The sequence below is a fragment of the Oncorhynchus nerka genome, linkage group LG6 (genome assembly GCF_034236695.1).
Source record: "Oncorhynchus nerka isolate Pitt River linkage group LG6, Oner_Uvic_2.0, whole genome shotgun sequence".
Lineage (NCBI taxonomy): Eukaryota > Metazoa > Chordata > Actinopteri > Salmoniformes > Salmonidae > Oncorhynchus > Oncorhynchus nerka.
Genome location: NC_088401.1, coordinates 58,234,961 through 58,252,120, shown reverse-complemented (window position 1 = coordinate 58,252,120; position 17,160 = coordinate 58,234,961). Strand labels below are relative to the sequence as shown.

General features: G+C 44.1%; 1 protein-coding gene across 2 annotated transcripts; it reads left to right on the top strand.

Annotated features, from left to right (window-relative positions):
- Positions 1-6,183: 6,183 nt before the first annotated feature.
- On the top strand, positions 6,184-11,504 carry LOC115131172 (zonadhesin-like). 2 transcript variants are annotated; one of them, XM_065019741.1, is made up of 5 exons: positions 6,185-6,265; positions 6,469-6,528; positions 9,025-9,255; positions 9,418-9,671; positions 9,704-11,504. In XM_065019741.1, exons 2-5 carry the CDS (start codon positions 6,480-6,482, stop codon positions 10,100-10,102), a joined length of 933 nt encoding a protein of 310 aa, XP_064875813.1. In that variant the 5' UTR covers positions 6,185-6,265; positions 6,469-6,479; the 3' UTR covers positions 10,103-11,504. The 2 variants fall into 2 exon arrangements, with proteins under 2 accessions (XP_064875812.1, XP_064875813.1); XM_065019740.1 differs by having other exon boundaries at positions 6,184-6,265; positions 9,025-9,671.
- The last annotated feature ends 5,656 nt before the right edge of the window (positions 11,505-17,160 follow it).

Genomic DNA, 17,160 nt, shown 5'->3' with positions numbered 1-17,160 from the left:
GAGTGATAAATGATCAGATGATCATGTACAGGTAGAGATATTGGTGTGCAAAAGAGCAGAAAAGTAAATAAAAACTGTGGGGATGAGGTAGGTGAAAATGGGTGGGCTGTTTACCAATAGATTATGTACAGCTGCAGCGATCGGTTAGCTGCTCAGATAGCAGATGTTTGAAGTTGGTGAGGGAGATAAAAGTCTCCAACTTCAGCGATTTTTGCAATTCGTTCCAGTCACAGGCAGCAGAGTACTGGAACGAAAGGCGGCCGAATGAGGTGTTGGCTTTAGGGATGATCAGTGAGATACACCTGCTGGAGCGCATGCTATGGATGGGTGTTGCCATCGTGACCAGTGAACTGAGATAAGGCGGAGCTTTACCTAGCATGGCCTTGTAGATGACCTGGAGCCAGTGGGTCTGGCGACGAATATGTAGCGAGGGCCAGCTGACTAGAGCATACAAGTCGCAGTGTTGGGTAGTATAAGGTGCTTTAGTGACAAAACGGATGGCACTGTGAAAAACTGCATCCAGTTTGCTGAGTAGAGTGTTGGAAGCAATTTTGTAGATGACATCGTCGAAGTCGAGGATCGGTAGGATAGTCAGTTTTACTAGGGTAAGCTTGGCAGCGTGAGTGAAGGAGGCTTTGTTGCGGAATAGAAAGCCGACTCTTGATTTGATTTTCGATTGGAGATGTTTGATATGGGTCTGGAAGGAGAGTTTGCAGTCTAGCCAGACACCTAGGTACTTATAGGTGTCCACATATTCAAGGTCGGAACCATCCAGTGTGGGGATGCTAGTCGGGCATGCGGGTGCAGGCAGCGATCGGTTGAAAAGCATGCATTTGGTTTTACTAGCGTTTAAGAGCAGTTGGAGGCCACGGAAGGAGTGTTGTATGGCATTGAAGCTCGTTTGGAGGTTAGATAGCACAGTGTCCAATGACGGGCCGAAAGTATATAGAATGGTGTCGTCTGCGTAGAGGTGGATCAGGGAATCGCCCGCAGCAAGAGCAACATCATTGATATATACAGAGAAAAGAGTCGGCCCGAGAATTGAACCCTGTGGCACCCCCATAGAGACTGCCAGAGGACCGGACAGCATGCCCTCCGATTTGACACACTGAACTCTGTCTGCAAAGTAATTGGTGAACCAGGCAAGGCAGTCATCCGAAAAACCGAGGCTACTGAGTCTGCCGATAAGAATATGGTGATTGACAGAGTCGAAAGCCTTGGCAAGGTCGATGAAGACGGCTGCACAGTACTGTCTTTTATCGATGGCGGTTATGATGTCGTTTAGTACCTTGAGTGTGGCTGAGGTGCACCAGTGACCGGCTCGGAAACCAGATTGCATAGCGGAGAAGGTACGGTGGGATTCGAGATGGTCAGTGACCTGTTTGTTGACTTGGCTTTCGAAGACCTTAGATAGGCAGGGCAGAATGGATATAGGTCTGTAACAGTTTGGGTCCAGGGTGTCTCCCCCTTTGAAGAGGGGGATGACTGCGGCAGCTTTCCAATCCTTGGGGATCTCAGACGATATGAAAGAGAGGTTGAACAGGCTGGTAATAGGGGTTGCGACAATGGCGGCAGATAGTTTCAGAAATAGAGGGTCCAGATTGTCAAGCCCAGCTGATTTATAAGGGTCCAGATTTTGCAGCTCTTTCAGAACATCTGCTATCTGGATTTGGGTAAAGGAGAACCTGGAGAGGCTTGGGCGAGGAGCTGCGGGGGGGCCGGAGCTGTTGGCCGAGGTAGGAGTAGCCAGGCGGAAGGCATGGCCAGCCGTTGAGAAATGCTTGTTGAAGTTTTCGATAATCATGGATTTGTCGGTGGTGACCGTGTTCCCTAGCCTCAGTGCAGTGGGCAGTTGGGAGGAGGTGCTCTTGTTCTCCATGGACTTCACAGTGTCCCAGAACTTTTTGGAGTTGGAGCTACAGGATGCAAACTTCTGCCTGAAGAAGCTGGCCTTAGCTTTCCTGACTGACTGCGTGTATTGGTTCCTGACTTCCCTGAACAGTTGCATATCGCGGGGACTGTTCGATGCTATTGCAGTCCGCCACAGGATGTTTTTGTGCTGGTCGAGGGCAGTCAGGTCTGGAGTGAACCAAGGGCTGTATCTGTTCTTAGTTCTGCATTTTTTGAACGGAGCATGCTTATCTAAAATGGTGAGGAAGTTACTCTTAAAGAATGACCAGGCATCCTCAACTGACGGGATGAGGTCAATGTCCTTCCAGGATACCCGGGCCAGGTCGATTAGAAAGGCCTGCTCACAGAAGTGTTTTAGGGAGCGTTTGACAGTGATGAGGGGTGGTCGTTTGACTGCGGCACCGTAGCGGATACAGGCAATGAGGCAGTGGTCGCTGAGATCCTGGTTGAAGACAGCGGAGGTGTATTTGGAGGGCCAGTTGGTCAGGATGACGTCTATGAGGGTGCCCTTGCTTACAGAGTTAGGGTTGTACCTGGTGGGTTCCTTGATGATTTGTGTGAGATTGAGGGCATCTAGCTTAGATTGTAGGACTGCCGGGGTGTTAAGCAAACTCTGAAGCTAGATGGGGGGCAATCAGTTCACAAATGGTGTCCAGGGCACAGCTGGGAGCTGAGGGGGGTCGGTAGCAGGCGGCAACAGTGAGAGACTTATTTCTGGAGAGAGTCATTTTCAGAATTAGTAGTTCGAACTGTTTGGGTATGGACCTGGAAAGTATGACATTACTTTGCAGGCTATCTCTGCAGTAGACTGCAACTCCTCCCCCTTTGGCAGTTCTATCTTGACGGAAGATGTTATAGTTGGGTATGGAAATCTCTGAATTTTTGGTGGCCTTCCTGAGCCAGGATTCAGACACGGCAAGGACATCAGGGTTAGCAGAGTGTGCTAAAGCAGTGAGTAAAACAAACTTAGGGAGGAGGCTTCTGATGTTGACATGCATGAAACCAAGGCTTTTTCGATCACAGAAGTCAACAAATGAGGGTGCCTGGGGACATGCAGGGCCTGGGTTTACCTCCACGTCACCCGCGGAACAGAGAAGGAGTAGTATGAGGGTGCGGCTAAAGGCTATCAAAACTGGTCGCCTAGAGCGTTGGGGACAGAGAATAAGAGGAGCAGGTTTCTGGGCATGGTAGAATATATTCAGGGCATAATGCGCAGACAGGGGTATGGTGGGGTGCGGGTATGGCGGAGGTAAGCCCAGGCACTGGGTGATGATGAGAGAGGTTTTATCTCTGGACATGCTGGTTGTAATGGGTGAGGTCACCGCATATGTGGGAGGTGGGACAAAGGAGGTATCAGGGGTATGAGGAGTGGGACTAGGGGCTCCATTGTGAACTAAAACAATGATAACTAAGCTGAGCAACAGTATACAAGGCATATTGACATTTGAGAGAGACATACAGCGAGGCATACAGTAATCACAGGTGTTGAATTCGGAAAGCTAGCTAAAACAGCTAATCAGCTAGCATAACAACAGCAGGTAAAATGGCATTGACTAGGCAACGGGGCCGACAGATAAAACAAACAAGCAGAATGGAGTACCGTGATTAATGGACAGTCCAGCGTGCATCAGCTATGTAGCCAAGTGATCAGAGTCCAGGGGCAGCGGTGGATGGGGCAGGGGGGCTGGACTGGCGAGTGTTATCCAGGTTAAGAAACTAACAATGACTAAATAGCTTGTAGCTACTTAGCTGGTTAGCTTCTGGAGGTTCTTGAGTGTGTTCTAAAAATTAAAAATAATAGCGATTCCGTATCACATTGGGTGAGGCAGGTTTCCGGGAGGTATAAACAAATTTTAAAAAATCGGGAAGAGATAGAAAGTACATATGGGCCACTGCGTGTTTGGGACGCGGCGATGCAGACGGTTAGCAGGCCTGTGCTAACAAGCTAACAGATTAGCAGGCCGGGGTAAACAAGGTAGTAGTTAGCGGACCTGGGTTAAACAAGCTAGCAGTTAGCATGCCGAATTAGCAAGCAAGGAGATAGCGAGGGCTAGAGAGTTAGCCTTTGGAGGACGTCGCGGTGGGGTGAGTCTGTTTATTCCTCTTAATGCAGTGACATCGATAGACCGGTCGTGAGTCCGGGTATTGTAGCCCAGGAGTATGCTAGGAGCACAGGAGGTCTGGCCGGCTGAGCTGTAGTCAATGAACAGTATTCTCACATAGGTGTTATTTTTGTCCAGGTGGGAAAGGGCAGTGTGGAGTGCGAGTGAGATTGCGTCATCTGTGGATCTGTTGGAGCAGTATGCAATTTGGAGTGGGCCTAGGGTATCCAGCATGATGGTGTTGATGTGAGCCATGACCAGCACTTGATGGCTCCCGACATGAGTTCTACGGGGCGAGTCATGTTATTCAATATAAAATGTATAATTTTAACCTCAATAAAAGGTACGTGACACAAGTAACCTACCTTTGCGTAACTTCAATAATATTTCCAAAAGCTAGCGACTGCATCAACAACATATACTGAATCTCAAGTAGAGTCCAAATAACCTGGCGTGTGTACCAACACAGAATGTAGAAGTTGAAGGTAATGCTAACTGGCAAAAGGTAGGTCGCATTTGTCAGCAGACAGCTCCCCTCTGTCCTGAGAAACGCTAAGGGACCTAGCCTGCTAAATTATTGTTTTCATATGCTATGGGGTTAGCGTATTTTAAAAGAGTACTTCATGGGGAAGAAAAGATGAGACATTGGCTTGTGAGGCAATTACAACAAAATGTGATATTTTTTCTCAGGTGTGATAAGATAACAGACTGGTCACTGAATATAATATAATTCTCTTAATGTTTTCTCATTTTGACAGGGAACATAACAAGTTTACTGGAAGTATACAGTACATAGTTTATAGCTTTCTCATGTACAAAATGCACCCAGCCACCCAAATACATGTTGCTGGAAGAAGTAGGAGTCCCTCAGGTGTTGATTTATATTTATTAATGATGTGGGTTGGTGATAACACCTCTCTCTACCAAATCTCATTGGCTTGCTTTTCAACATTGTTGAATTGAGATGCAGACTGTGCTTACTGTGTGAGAGGTCATAACAGTATGATAATCTTACTCAGTTCACAACCAATCATAATGCTATGTCCTTTGCAGATTGTCAAACTTCCTAATAAAAGCTGCTTGCTGATGGTGGTTGCAATCAAGCTTTTCCATTCTCATTACATTCCAGTGGTGTTGAAATAGCAAATACAATCGAATGTTTTCATCAGAGCCAATATCATGGGAAGTGCAGCACAAAGGATAGTTCAACTCATTGTATACATGTTCAGCAAAATCCTCTGTTTAATGAGTGTTCCCTGAGGCTCTACTGCTCCAGAGACGCAAAGCAAACAAATGTTGTATTAAGTGCGTTTCTGATACACTGTTGGTATTTCAGACAAATGGAGAATAAATTACTATCTTATTTTTGATCTGCAGAAAACACGTTTGCATCACATTTCTGCTGGTTAGCGTGATAAAGAATGTGCATTGTTATGGGCATTGGCACATCATTTATTCCGAAGTTTAATAGCTGAGTTGATATGGTTTTTACTCTTTCCTACAACAATCACTTAGCAAAAGAGTCATTATTCAATGCTAATGTCTAGCAATGGGATGAAAACAGAAAGGCCTGTCCACCCTATTTATATTGCAAACTTGTCTACGAGGATATACGCCTCTTAAAAATGTGCAATAAATTTGATATCAACAGAGAGAGAGAGGAGACTGAAATAAAAGGCTGTTCAGTTGTTTACTGGAGTATTTTCTTGAAGCTGTTGTGGAAGTTGTTCGAGAGAGAAAATGAGGAAGACTCAGTAAGTTGGGCATTTGAAAAAGGCCGCTCCCTCGATTAAAGGGATTTAGTCAATTATATGCTCACAAAACTGACACTGTGGACATGGGGAAAGAGATGTAGTGCATACGTTTTGTCTAAACAACATTGAATGTTTATAAACCATCATCACCACCACCATCATAATCACCATGATCATCCTCATCGTCATGTTGAAACCATACCAGGGAAGGGACAGCATGAGAAATGTTTTTAAAATTGTTCAAATCATTTCCTTGCGATAACACCATATTTCGCCATATGACACTCTGCAACCCCTCGCATTGGAACTAGTGAAAGCGATCACCAGTTTCATCAACATTTCACCAGAATTACAAGAAGTCACTCAAGATACATGCCCTTTGGTTGCACAAGCATAATGACTTGTGTTAATTATAGTATAAAAAAATGTGAGTTGTTGGGGAGAAGACATTAACTTGACTCCTGATCACAGTCAGGTTCCAGCATCTTGTTCTTGAAGGTAAGAGACTAATGTTGTTTCTTTGTGGTTTGGTTTGGTCCTGGAAGGCTGTTCAGACAACACAACTGAACACTACCTACAGAATCTACCTGTGATTTAGTCAAGTCATCTACACCATCCCAAGTGTCAGTCTTGGATATTTACTTTGTACACTGTATGATAAGTTGTGTTTTTAAAATCTTTTACAATCTAATCTTTTCAAGAGACTGTCCCCATGGCGACGATGTTGACTGTCCTTATCCTACTCGGCATTGCCTTTGCATGTGAGAGAGACACCTTCACACTACTAATTCACCCCTACTGTTAGTTGTTCTGCACCCCTCACCATTTCTATCCCTGTTTAGATTTGGAGTGTAGAGATATATAGAGATGTGTTTTGTAGTGTCTATTGACCATTTTACCGTTCTAAATATTCCTTTTGTAAAGACTTTTTCTATTCTGAAAGTTTCATTCTAAGGGTTTCAATTTGAAAGATTCCATTCTCATCCTTAACCCAGTGCAGGATACATGCTGTAAACAGGTCAATGGAATTCAACCAAAACAGTGAAAATGCCATGGAAACACCTCCCACGCATCCCCCTGTGAGGGATAGATCTAGAATCTCCTCATTGCCACCCTTCAAAATTAACCTACATTTAAAAATGTTTGCCTACATTTACAGTGCATTCAGAAAGTGTTCAGAGCCCATTACCTTTTTCACATTTTGATAAGTTACTGCCTTATTCTAAAATGTATAAAATGTTGTTTTTTTCACTCATCAAACTACACACAATACCCCATAATGACAAAGCAAAAACTGTTTTTTATATGTTTTTTTACCCAAATGTATATATATATATAAAAAAAACTGAAATATCACATTTACTTAAGCATTCAGACCCTTTACTCTGTACTTTGTTGAAGCATCTTTGGCAGCACTTACAGCCTCGAATCTTCTTGGGTATGACACTACAAGCTTGGCACACCTGTATTTGGGGAGTTTCTCCCATTCTTCTCTGCAGATCCTCTCAAGCTCTGTCAGGTTGGATGGGGAGCATTGCTGCACAGCTATTTTCAGGTCTCTCCAGAGATGTTCGATAGGGTTCAAGTCCAGGCTCTGGATGGGCCACTCAAGGACATTTAGATACTTGTCCCAGAGCCACTCTTGCGTTGTCTTGGCTGTCTTCTTAGAGTTGTTGTCCTGTTGGAAGGTCAACCTTTGCCCCAGTCTGAGATCCTGAGGACTCTGAAGCAGGTTTTCATCAAGGATCTCTCTGTACTTTGGTCCATTCATTTGTCTCTTGAAAGATGCTGCTGAAAAACTTCCTGACAGCATGATGATGCCATCACCATGCTTCACCGTAGGGATGGTGCCATGTTTCCTCCTGACGTGACTCTTGGCATTCAGGCCAAAGAGCTCAATCTTGTTTTCATCAGATCAGAGAGTCTTTAGGTGCCATGTGGCAAAGTCCAAGTGGGCTGTCATACCTTTAACTGAGCAGTGGCTTCCGTCTGGCCACTCTACCATAAATGCCTGATTGGTGGAGTGCTGCAGAGATGGTTGTTCTTCTGGAAGGTTCTCCCATCTCCACAGAGGAACTCTGTAGTCACTCTAACAGAGCTATCAGGTTCTTGGTCACCTCCCTGACCAACAAGGCCCTTCTCCCCCAATTGCTCAGTTTGGCCGGGCGGTCAGCTCTAGGAAGAGTCTTGGTGGTTCCAAACATATTCCATTTTAAGAATGATGGCCACTGTGTTCTTGGGGACCTTCAATGCTGCAGAAATGTTTTGGTTCCCTTCTCCAGATCTGTGCCTCGACACAATCCTGTCTCGGAGCTCTACGAACAATTCCTTTGACCTCATGGCTTGGTTTTTTCTCTGACATGCACTGTCAACTGTGGGACCTTATATAGACAGTTTTGTGCCTTTCCAAATCATGTCCAATCAATTGAATTTACCATAGGTGGACTCCAATCAAGTTGTAGAACCATCTCATGGATGATAGATGGAAACAGGATGCACCTGAGCTCAATTTCGAGTCTCATAGCAAAGGGACTGAATACTTATGTAAATAAGGTAATTCGGTTTGTATATTTTATACATTTGCTGAAGTTTATAAAACCCCTTTTTCACTTTGTCATTATGGTTTATTGTGTGTAGATTGCTGAGGATTTGTATTTATTTAATCCATTTTAGAATAAGGCTGTAACGTAACAAAATGTGGAAAAGGTCAAGGGGTCTGAGTACTTTCCGAAGCCACTGTACATGGTATTTCACACTATGTTTGGTTAAAAATCGGAGTATAATGCTTGTATAGATGTCACTCCCAATGCATTTTCATGTCATCGTCACCAATCAACTTTATTACAATTAAAAAGGTCTTCACCTACAACCACCAATTTCTATATGATAGTTATGTTACCAGCTTATATGAACAGGAAAAGGACACCTTCTAAATATTATGCAGCTAAAACAGCCAAATATGTCCAAATAGGATTTTAGTAACCACCTTGTGGGCCTGTTCGAACATAGAAACGAGGGATTTGATGAATATCCACTTTTTTAATAGATTCTCTTTTTGAATGGGTGCCAATGACAGCGTTTCTTTTATCTCCAACGGTCTGCGTTCCATTGACCTCTTTAACGCATGTATGGTAAATGTTGAGTCGATTGTTTGGTGGTTCACCAAAAAACATTGCCATGTTGAATAAGAACACTCAGAATGATACATTGCAACAGTCACTCTTTAGCTCACGCTTATTACCAAAATGTGTGTCTAGACCTGTCCTTTTCAGGTAACAGGACCCTGGAACCCCCATCATCTGGAACCGAGGAGCCGTCCTTCTCAGGTGACAGGACCCTGGAACCCCCATCATCTGGAACCGAGGAGCCGTCCTTCTCAGGTGACAGGACCCTGGAACCACCATCATCTGGAACCGAGGAGCCGTCCTTTTCAGGTAACAGGACCCTGGAACCCCCATCATCTGGAACCGAGGAGCCGTCCTTCTCAGGTGACAGGACCCTGGAACCATCATCATCTGGAACCGAGGAGCCGTCCTTTTCAGGTAACAGGACCCTGGAACCCCCATCATCTGGAACCGAGGAGCCATCCTACTCAGGTGACAGGACCCTTGAACCCCCATCATCTGGAACTGAGGAGCCATCCTACTCAGGTGACAGGACCCTGGAACCCCCATCATCTGGAACCGAGGAGCCGTCTTTCTCAGGTGACAGGACCCTGGAACCACCATCATCTGGAACCGAGGAGCCGTCCTTCTCAGGTGACAGGACCCTGGAACCACCATCTTCTGGAACCGAGGAGCCGTCCTTCTCAGGTGACATGACCCTGGAACCTCCATCATCTGGAACCGAGGAGCCGTCCTTCTCAGGTGACAGGACCCTGGAACCACCATCATCTGGAACCGAGGTGAGCCGGAACCACCATCATCTGGAACCGAGGAGCCGTCCTTCTCAGGTGACAGGGCCCTGGAACCACCATCATCTGGAACCGAGGAGCCGTCTTTCTCAGGTGACAGGACCCTGGAACCCCCATCATCTGGAACCGAGGAGCCGTCCTTCTCAGGTGACAGGACCCTGGAACCACCATCATCTGGAACCGAGGAGCCGTCCTTCTCAGGTGACAGGGCCCTGGAACCACCATCATCTGGAACCGAGGAGCCGTCTTTCTCAGGTGACAGGACCCTGGAACCCCCATCATCTGGAACCGAGGAGCCGTCTTTCTCAGGTGACAGGACCCTGGAACCACCATCATCTGGAACCGAGGAGCCGTCTTTCTCAGGTGACAGGACCCTGGAACCACCATCATCTGAAACCGAGGAGCCGTCCTACGGAGTGTGAGAAGATCATGAACAGCAATGGGAGAGTTGATAATATTGATTACCATGATGTTGACCAGGGTATTTTTTTTTTACATGTATATTACAGTGCCATTTCAGACACAGCCTGAGAGGGAAAAGTACAGCAATTGTTTGTCAGATTTAATTAGCATAATTAGCATTGTTAACTTTTCTGCTATCCTGTCTAGTAACGTTCCATAACTATGTAGACAGTAAGGCCTTATATGCTGTGGTGTGTCTTTCATTGAAGCTTTCATTTCCTCTGTGCTGACTGTCATTAGCAGACCTGGGCTCAAACATACTATCTGAAATCTTCCAAATACTTTGAGTGTTTTATCTAGCCTGTCTGAAGTGCTGGATGGGCAGTGTTTGCAGTTTTGGGACAATTGTATTTGTCCATTATACCATGCAGGCTCATTCAAGCACAGATTAAGTATTTGTAATGATTTCAAATAGTATTTTAACCAGGTCTGGACATAAGAAAATATTACATAACATATACATGTAAGATCCTGTTTTTGTTATTTTATCCCTCTCTACTTTACACAGGGCAGGAGGCCTTCCAGGCTTCTGGTCTAGCAGATGTCAGAGACCTCTGTAGTACCACTTCATACAGTTTTTGACTCTTTCTATCTTCTGTTTCATCGTCTAAACCCTGTGTCCCATCATGTAGTTGCTTTGGAGGCATTCTGTCAAGGAATAAATCTATATGATCAAGATCATCTTGTACTAGTTGCAAGGTCCCTCCTGGGAAGGTGGGTGACGTCATTTGTTTTTCGTTGTTTCTCTCTTTGCAATTCTGTCACTATTGTGAAAGTTGTTTTAGACTTAAAGTATATAGCCCAATTGACAAGTACTGCATGACTGTGCCACCAGTGGACGCTGCTAAGGGGAGGACGGCTCATAATAATGGCTGGAATGGAGTCAATGGAATGCTATCAAATGTGGTTGATACCATTCCAATGACTCCATCCCAGGCATTACTATGAGCCGTCCTCCCCACAGCAGCCTCCACTGTGTGCCACACATTGTAATTGATATACAGTATGTTTGCCACGGTTATACAGTGTAAGATTAAGTAGTGTATGGTTCCAACTTGTATAGATCACGGTAACATATAATGTACATATAATGTATAACATAATATCAATATTATGTTTGCGTTTTCTCTAGGCAATGTTAATATACTGTACTTCTTCATATTGCAATTGGTGAACCAGAACTGCGTGTGTGCGTGTGTATGCATATGTATTGCTTGATTAGGACAAGCAATACAAACGCAAAAGTGTACTTCTCTTGAGACGAGTATGATGAAGAGAGGGAAAAAAGAGTTGTCGAGTTGCATAAACTCCCAGGCTTTGGGGAAGTGTTGCTACTATTAAATAAAGAAGAGATGATTAATGCATATGCTCATTATTTCCATGTGAGGGGCTTCATTAATTAACCCCCACCCCCACCCAGTGAGTGTGCTACTGCTGTTGGTGGGTGTTGGGTTACAGATGGTAGGTCGAGCGATGGTAATCCAACACGCTATTTGGAGCAATGCGTCGGCGGGACTTGGCTCCCAGAGTTCCAGTTCTCATATAAGCTGTGAGTTTACACCGGAAAACCAATAAATACTTGCTAAATAGACTCAAACTTCATCAAAATACTGCTGAGAAAAATTGGTTTCACGTCCAAGTTGTTTGGGGGGAGAGGATGGAACCAGAATATACAGGATACAGTACAGTTGCCTTCAAAATAGAGCAGAAACTGTCCAGAGGACCAGATGGCATGCCCGCTACTGTTGAGGGGTGTTTCTGTTTCTCTGGTGAGGATGTGATATGATACACTGAGGGACAGTTTCAGAGCTCTCTTTGAGACACAAAAATAACCCATTCCTCTTGGGTTTGTGGCATCTGACATCCATGGCCATTTAAATTAAATATCCATTGGGTACTGCTGCTTTCTATTTTCTGCAGGTCTGCTTTAGCCAAGTCATCCTCTCCGTGACACAAAGGGTTGCCCCATGAGGAGTAAGTCAGCAGAGGTCAGGCGAACAGTGAGTCACTGCAGCTCTGGCCTGCAGCGCACTGGCTTCTTGACGACACTCACCTTTAATTTGGATAGCGTGCTATTCAAATTCAGCGGGATGTTATGTACACGACCGTTCAAAGATTTTAGAACACCTACTCATTTAAGGGTTTTTCTTCATTTTTACTATTTTCTACATTGTAGAATAATAGCGAAGACATCAAAACTATGAAATAACACATATGGAATCATGCAGTAACCAAAAAGTAGTTTTATATTTGAGATTCTTAAAATAGCCACCATTTGCCTTGGTTACAGCTTTGCTAACACGCTTGGCATTCTCTCAACCAGCTTCACCTGGAATGCTTTTCCAACAGTCTTGAAGGAATTCCCATAGATGCTGAGCACTTTTCCTTAACTCTGCGGTCCGACTCATCCCAAACCATCTCAATTTGTTTGAGGTCGGTGATTGTGGAGGCCAGGTCATCTGATGCTGCACTCCATCACTCTTCTTCTTGGTAAAATATCCCTTACACAGCCTGGAGGTGTGTTGGGTCATTGTCCTGTTGAAAAACAAACGATAGTCCCACTAAGCCAAAACCAGATGGGATGGCGTATCGCTGAATGCTGTGGTAGCCTTGCTGGTTAAGTGTGCCTTGAATTCTCAATTAATCACAGACAATGTCACCACCAAAGCACCCCCACACCACAACACCTTCTCCTCCATGCTTTACAGTGGAAAAAACACATGAAGAGATCATCCGTTCACCCACACCGCGTCTCACAAAGACACGGCGGTTGGAACCAAAAATCTCAAATTTGGACTCCAGACCAAAGGACAAATTTCCACCGGTCTAACGTCCATTGCTTGTGTTTCTTATCCCAAACAAGTCTCTTCTTCTTATTGGTGTCCTTTAGTAGTGGTTTCTTCACAGCAATTTGACCAAGAAGGCCTGATTCATACAGTCTCCTCTGAACAGTTAATGTTGAGATGTGTCTGTTACTTGAACTCTGTGAAGCATTTATTTGGGCTGCAATTTCTGAGGCTGGTAACTCTAATGAACGTATCTTCTGCAGCAGAGGTAACTCTGGGTCTTCCTTTCCTGTGGCGGTCCACATGAGAGCCAGTTTCACCATAGCGCTTGATGGTTTTTCGACTGCATTTGAATAAACTTTTAAAGTTCTTGAAATGTTCCATATTGACTGACCTTCATGTCTTAAAGTAATGATGGACTGTCGTTTCTTTTTTCTTTTTGAGCTGTTCTTTCCATAATATGGACTTCGTCTTTTACCAAATAGGGCCATCTTCTGTATACCCCCCTACAACACAACTGAATGGCTCAAATTCATTAAGAAGGAAAGAAATTCCACAAACTAACTTTTAACATGGCATACCTGTTAATTGAAATGCATTCCAGGTGACTACCGCATGAAGCTGGTTGAGGAAATTCCAAGAGTGTGCAAAGCTGTCATCCAGGCAAAGGTTGGCTATTTGAAGAATCTCAAATATAAAATATATTTTGATTTGTTTAACATTTTTTTGGTTACTACATGATTCCATGTGTTATTTCATAGTTTTGATGCCTTAACTATTATTCTACAATGTAGAAAATAGTAAAAGAAAGAATAACTCTTGAATGAGTAGGTGTTCTAAAACCTTTGACCGGTAGTGTGGCTATGTTTTCAGACATCTAATAATCTGTCCAGAAGTCGGTTTGCATATTTTGTTGCAATGTAATCAATCATCTGTTGACAGTAGTTCTAACTTGGGGTGATAATGCTACCAAGGGTGAAAAGGTACACTTTCTCAACCAACTATGGTGCTAAATCTTATGATTCTTCTCAAGAACCCACAGGTAAAACGTTAAACAGAGGGAGATCGGCAGGTATGTTATTACCACAACCATCATCTAGTTCCTATATATTCCACCTCATCCATCTTGTTGAGGTTTATATCTATATCTATCACATCTAATGATATGGACACGCTCCGTCTCATATCGGACCACATTTTCAGAATAATTAAAAGGCTGTGAAAGAAGAGTGTGTTGAAAAAAAGAGGGGAAGCATTTCCCAGTAGTGTCGCCAGGCAGAACATAATTAGAGACAAGGTGAATGATAATGGGTGTGACACATGTTAATAAACATTTCAAAGATAATTCCTAATAATCCAAATAACTTCACAGATCTTCATTGTAAAGGGTTTCAACACTGTTTCCCATGCTTGTTCAATGAACCATAAACAATTAATGAACATCCACCTTTGGAACGGTTGTTAAGAGACTAACAACTTAAAGACAGTAGGCAGTTAAGGTCACAGTTATGAAAACTTAGGACACTAAAGAGGCCTTTCTACTGACTCTGAAAAACACCAAAAGAAAGATGCCCAGGGTCCCTGCTCATCTGCGTGAATGTGCCTTAGGCATGCTGCAAGGAGGCATGAGGAATGCAGATGTGGCCAGGGCAATAAATTGCAATGTCCGTACTGTGAGACGCCTAAGACAGCGCTACAGGGAGACAGGACGGACAGCTGATCGTCCTTGCAGTGGCAGACCACGTGCAACAACACCTGCACAGGATCGGTACATCTGTACATCACACCTGTGGGACAGGTACAGGATGGCAAGAACAACTGCCCGAGTTACACCAGGAACGCACAATCCCTCCATCAGTGCTCAGACTGTCCGCAATAGGCTGAGAGAGGCTGGACTGAGGGCTTGTAGGACTGTTGTAAGGCAGGTCCTCACCAAACATCACCGGCAACAACATCACCTATGGGCACAAACCCACCGTCGCTGGACCAGACAGGACTGGCAAAAAGTGCTCTTCACTGACGAGTCACAGTTTTGTCTCACCAGGGGTGATTTGCATTTATCATCGAAGGAATGAGGGTTACACCGAGGCCTGTACACTGGAGCGGGATCGATTTGGAGATGGAGGGTCTGTCATGGTCTGGGGCGGTGTGTCACAGCATCATCGGACAAAGCTTGTTATCATTGCAGGCAATCTCAATGCTGTGCATTACAGGGAAGACATCCTCCTCCCTCATGTGATACTCTTCCTGCAGGCTCATCCTGACATCACCCTCCAGCATGACAATGCCACCAGCCATACTGCTCGAATGTCAGTGTTCTGCCATGGCCAGTGAAGAGCCCGGATCTCAATTCCATTGTACACGTCTGGGACCTGTTGGATCAGAGTGTGAGGGCTATGGCCATTTTCCCCCCCAGAAATGTTCGGGAACTTGCAGGTGCCTTGGTGGAAGAGTGGGGTAACATCTCACAGCAAGAACTGGCAAATCTGGTGCAGTCCATGAGGAGGAGATGCACTGCAGTACTTAATGCAGCTGGTGGCCACACCGGATACTGACTGTTACTTTGATTTTGACCCCTCCTTTGGTCAGGGACACTTTATTCAATTTCTGTTAGTCACATGTCTGTGGAACTTGTTCAGTTTATGTCTCAGTTGTTGAATCTTGTAATGTTCATTCAAATATTTACACATGTTAAGTTTGCTGAAAATAAACGCAGTTGACAGTGAGAGGTGCTTCTCGTTAGGATGAATTTGGTTCTACTGGTGGCATGTTTAAGAATGTTTTCATGTTTTTTTGCCTCAAACCTTAGTGGACACTGTTGGCCAATGAGAAATCATTATGTTGCCACATGAGTGTGGCCAAGTGCATGTGATGTTCAGTAACTGCCAAAAGCACACATAATTATTTCTCCAAAATTGTCCAATCTTTCATCAAGGCCCGAATGGGGTGTGATATATGGCAAATATACCACGGCTATGGGCTGTTCTTAGGCACGACGCAAAGCAGAGTACAGCCTGGATAAAGCTATGGTACATTGGCCATATACCACTAACCCCCGAGGTGCCTTATTGCTATTGTAAACTGGTTAACAACATAATTAGAACAATAAACAAGTAGTTTTGCATCATACCCATGGTATATTGTCTCATATACCACAGATTTCAGCCAATCAGAATCGGTTAATAATGCTTATTTTAGGCTGGGGAAATTAGATGGGTGCAATTGTGTGCTCTGAATTACCTCAGTGCTTTCATTCAGATAACACCCAAACTTTCCGACCACATGTTTGATAAATGAGGCCTTGTGATCTGTGATAATCATCAGAGCCATTTGACTCACCACCACTGAAAGGGAATTGGTCCGTCGAAAAACAAGTTTCCCTCTGCAACTGCAAGGACGAGTAATGGAAGCTCATTACAAAAAAGAAAGAGTAGACAAACCAGCAGTGCTTAGAAAGCACCATGGTTCCCATGAGACCATGTACATTTGACATGTTACTCATTTAGCAGATGCTCTTATCCAGAGCGACTTACAGTAGTGAGTGCATTAATTTTCGTACTGGTCTCCGGTGGTAAACCCCCCAAATCTAACGCTTTACTCAGGTGGGACTTGTACAACTTGAGCATCAGCCTCCAGTAATGTTACAGTGTAACCACAATAATGCATGTGTGCGTCTTTTACTAAGTATACCACAAAGATTAAACCAGGAAGGAAAGTATTTTTCCTAACCTAGTTAAAGCTGCAATATGGAACTTTTTGGGCGAGCTGACTTAATTCACATAGAAATGTGAGTGAGTTATGGATCTGTCATTTTCATTGAAAGCAAGTCTATGACGCGGTAGATCTTTTCTATGTGCGCTATTTCTATGCTTCCCGTTCTTAAGTTTAATTTTTGAGTCTTTTACTTTCGGCTTTGTACACTGGCTTGAAACAGCTGAAAATACAATATTTTTGGTTAAGGAAAATATATCTAACAGCGGTTTAGATGGTACAATGATTCTCTACACTATACTTGCTCGTTTTGCCACATGAACTGAAATTTGGCGAACTATTCCAATTTTAGCAACAAGGAAATGAGGGGAGTGATTTCTGCATAGTGCACCTTTAATACAACAGATCCATCTTCATCAGTCTGGTAGAAAGGTAAAACATATTCAAGGATTCATGGGGTGGAGGAAAACTTTGTCTGCTTTAGAATTCATGGCTGTTCTTCATGTCTCCATCCATGCTGT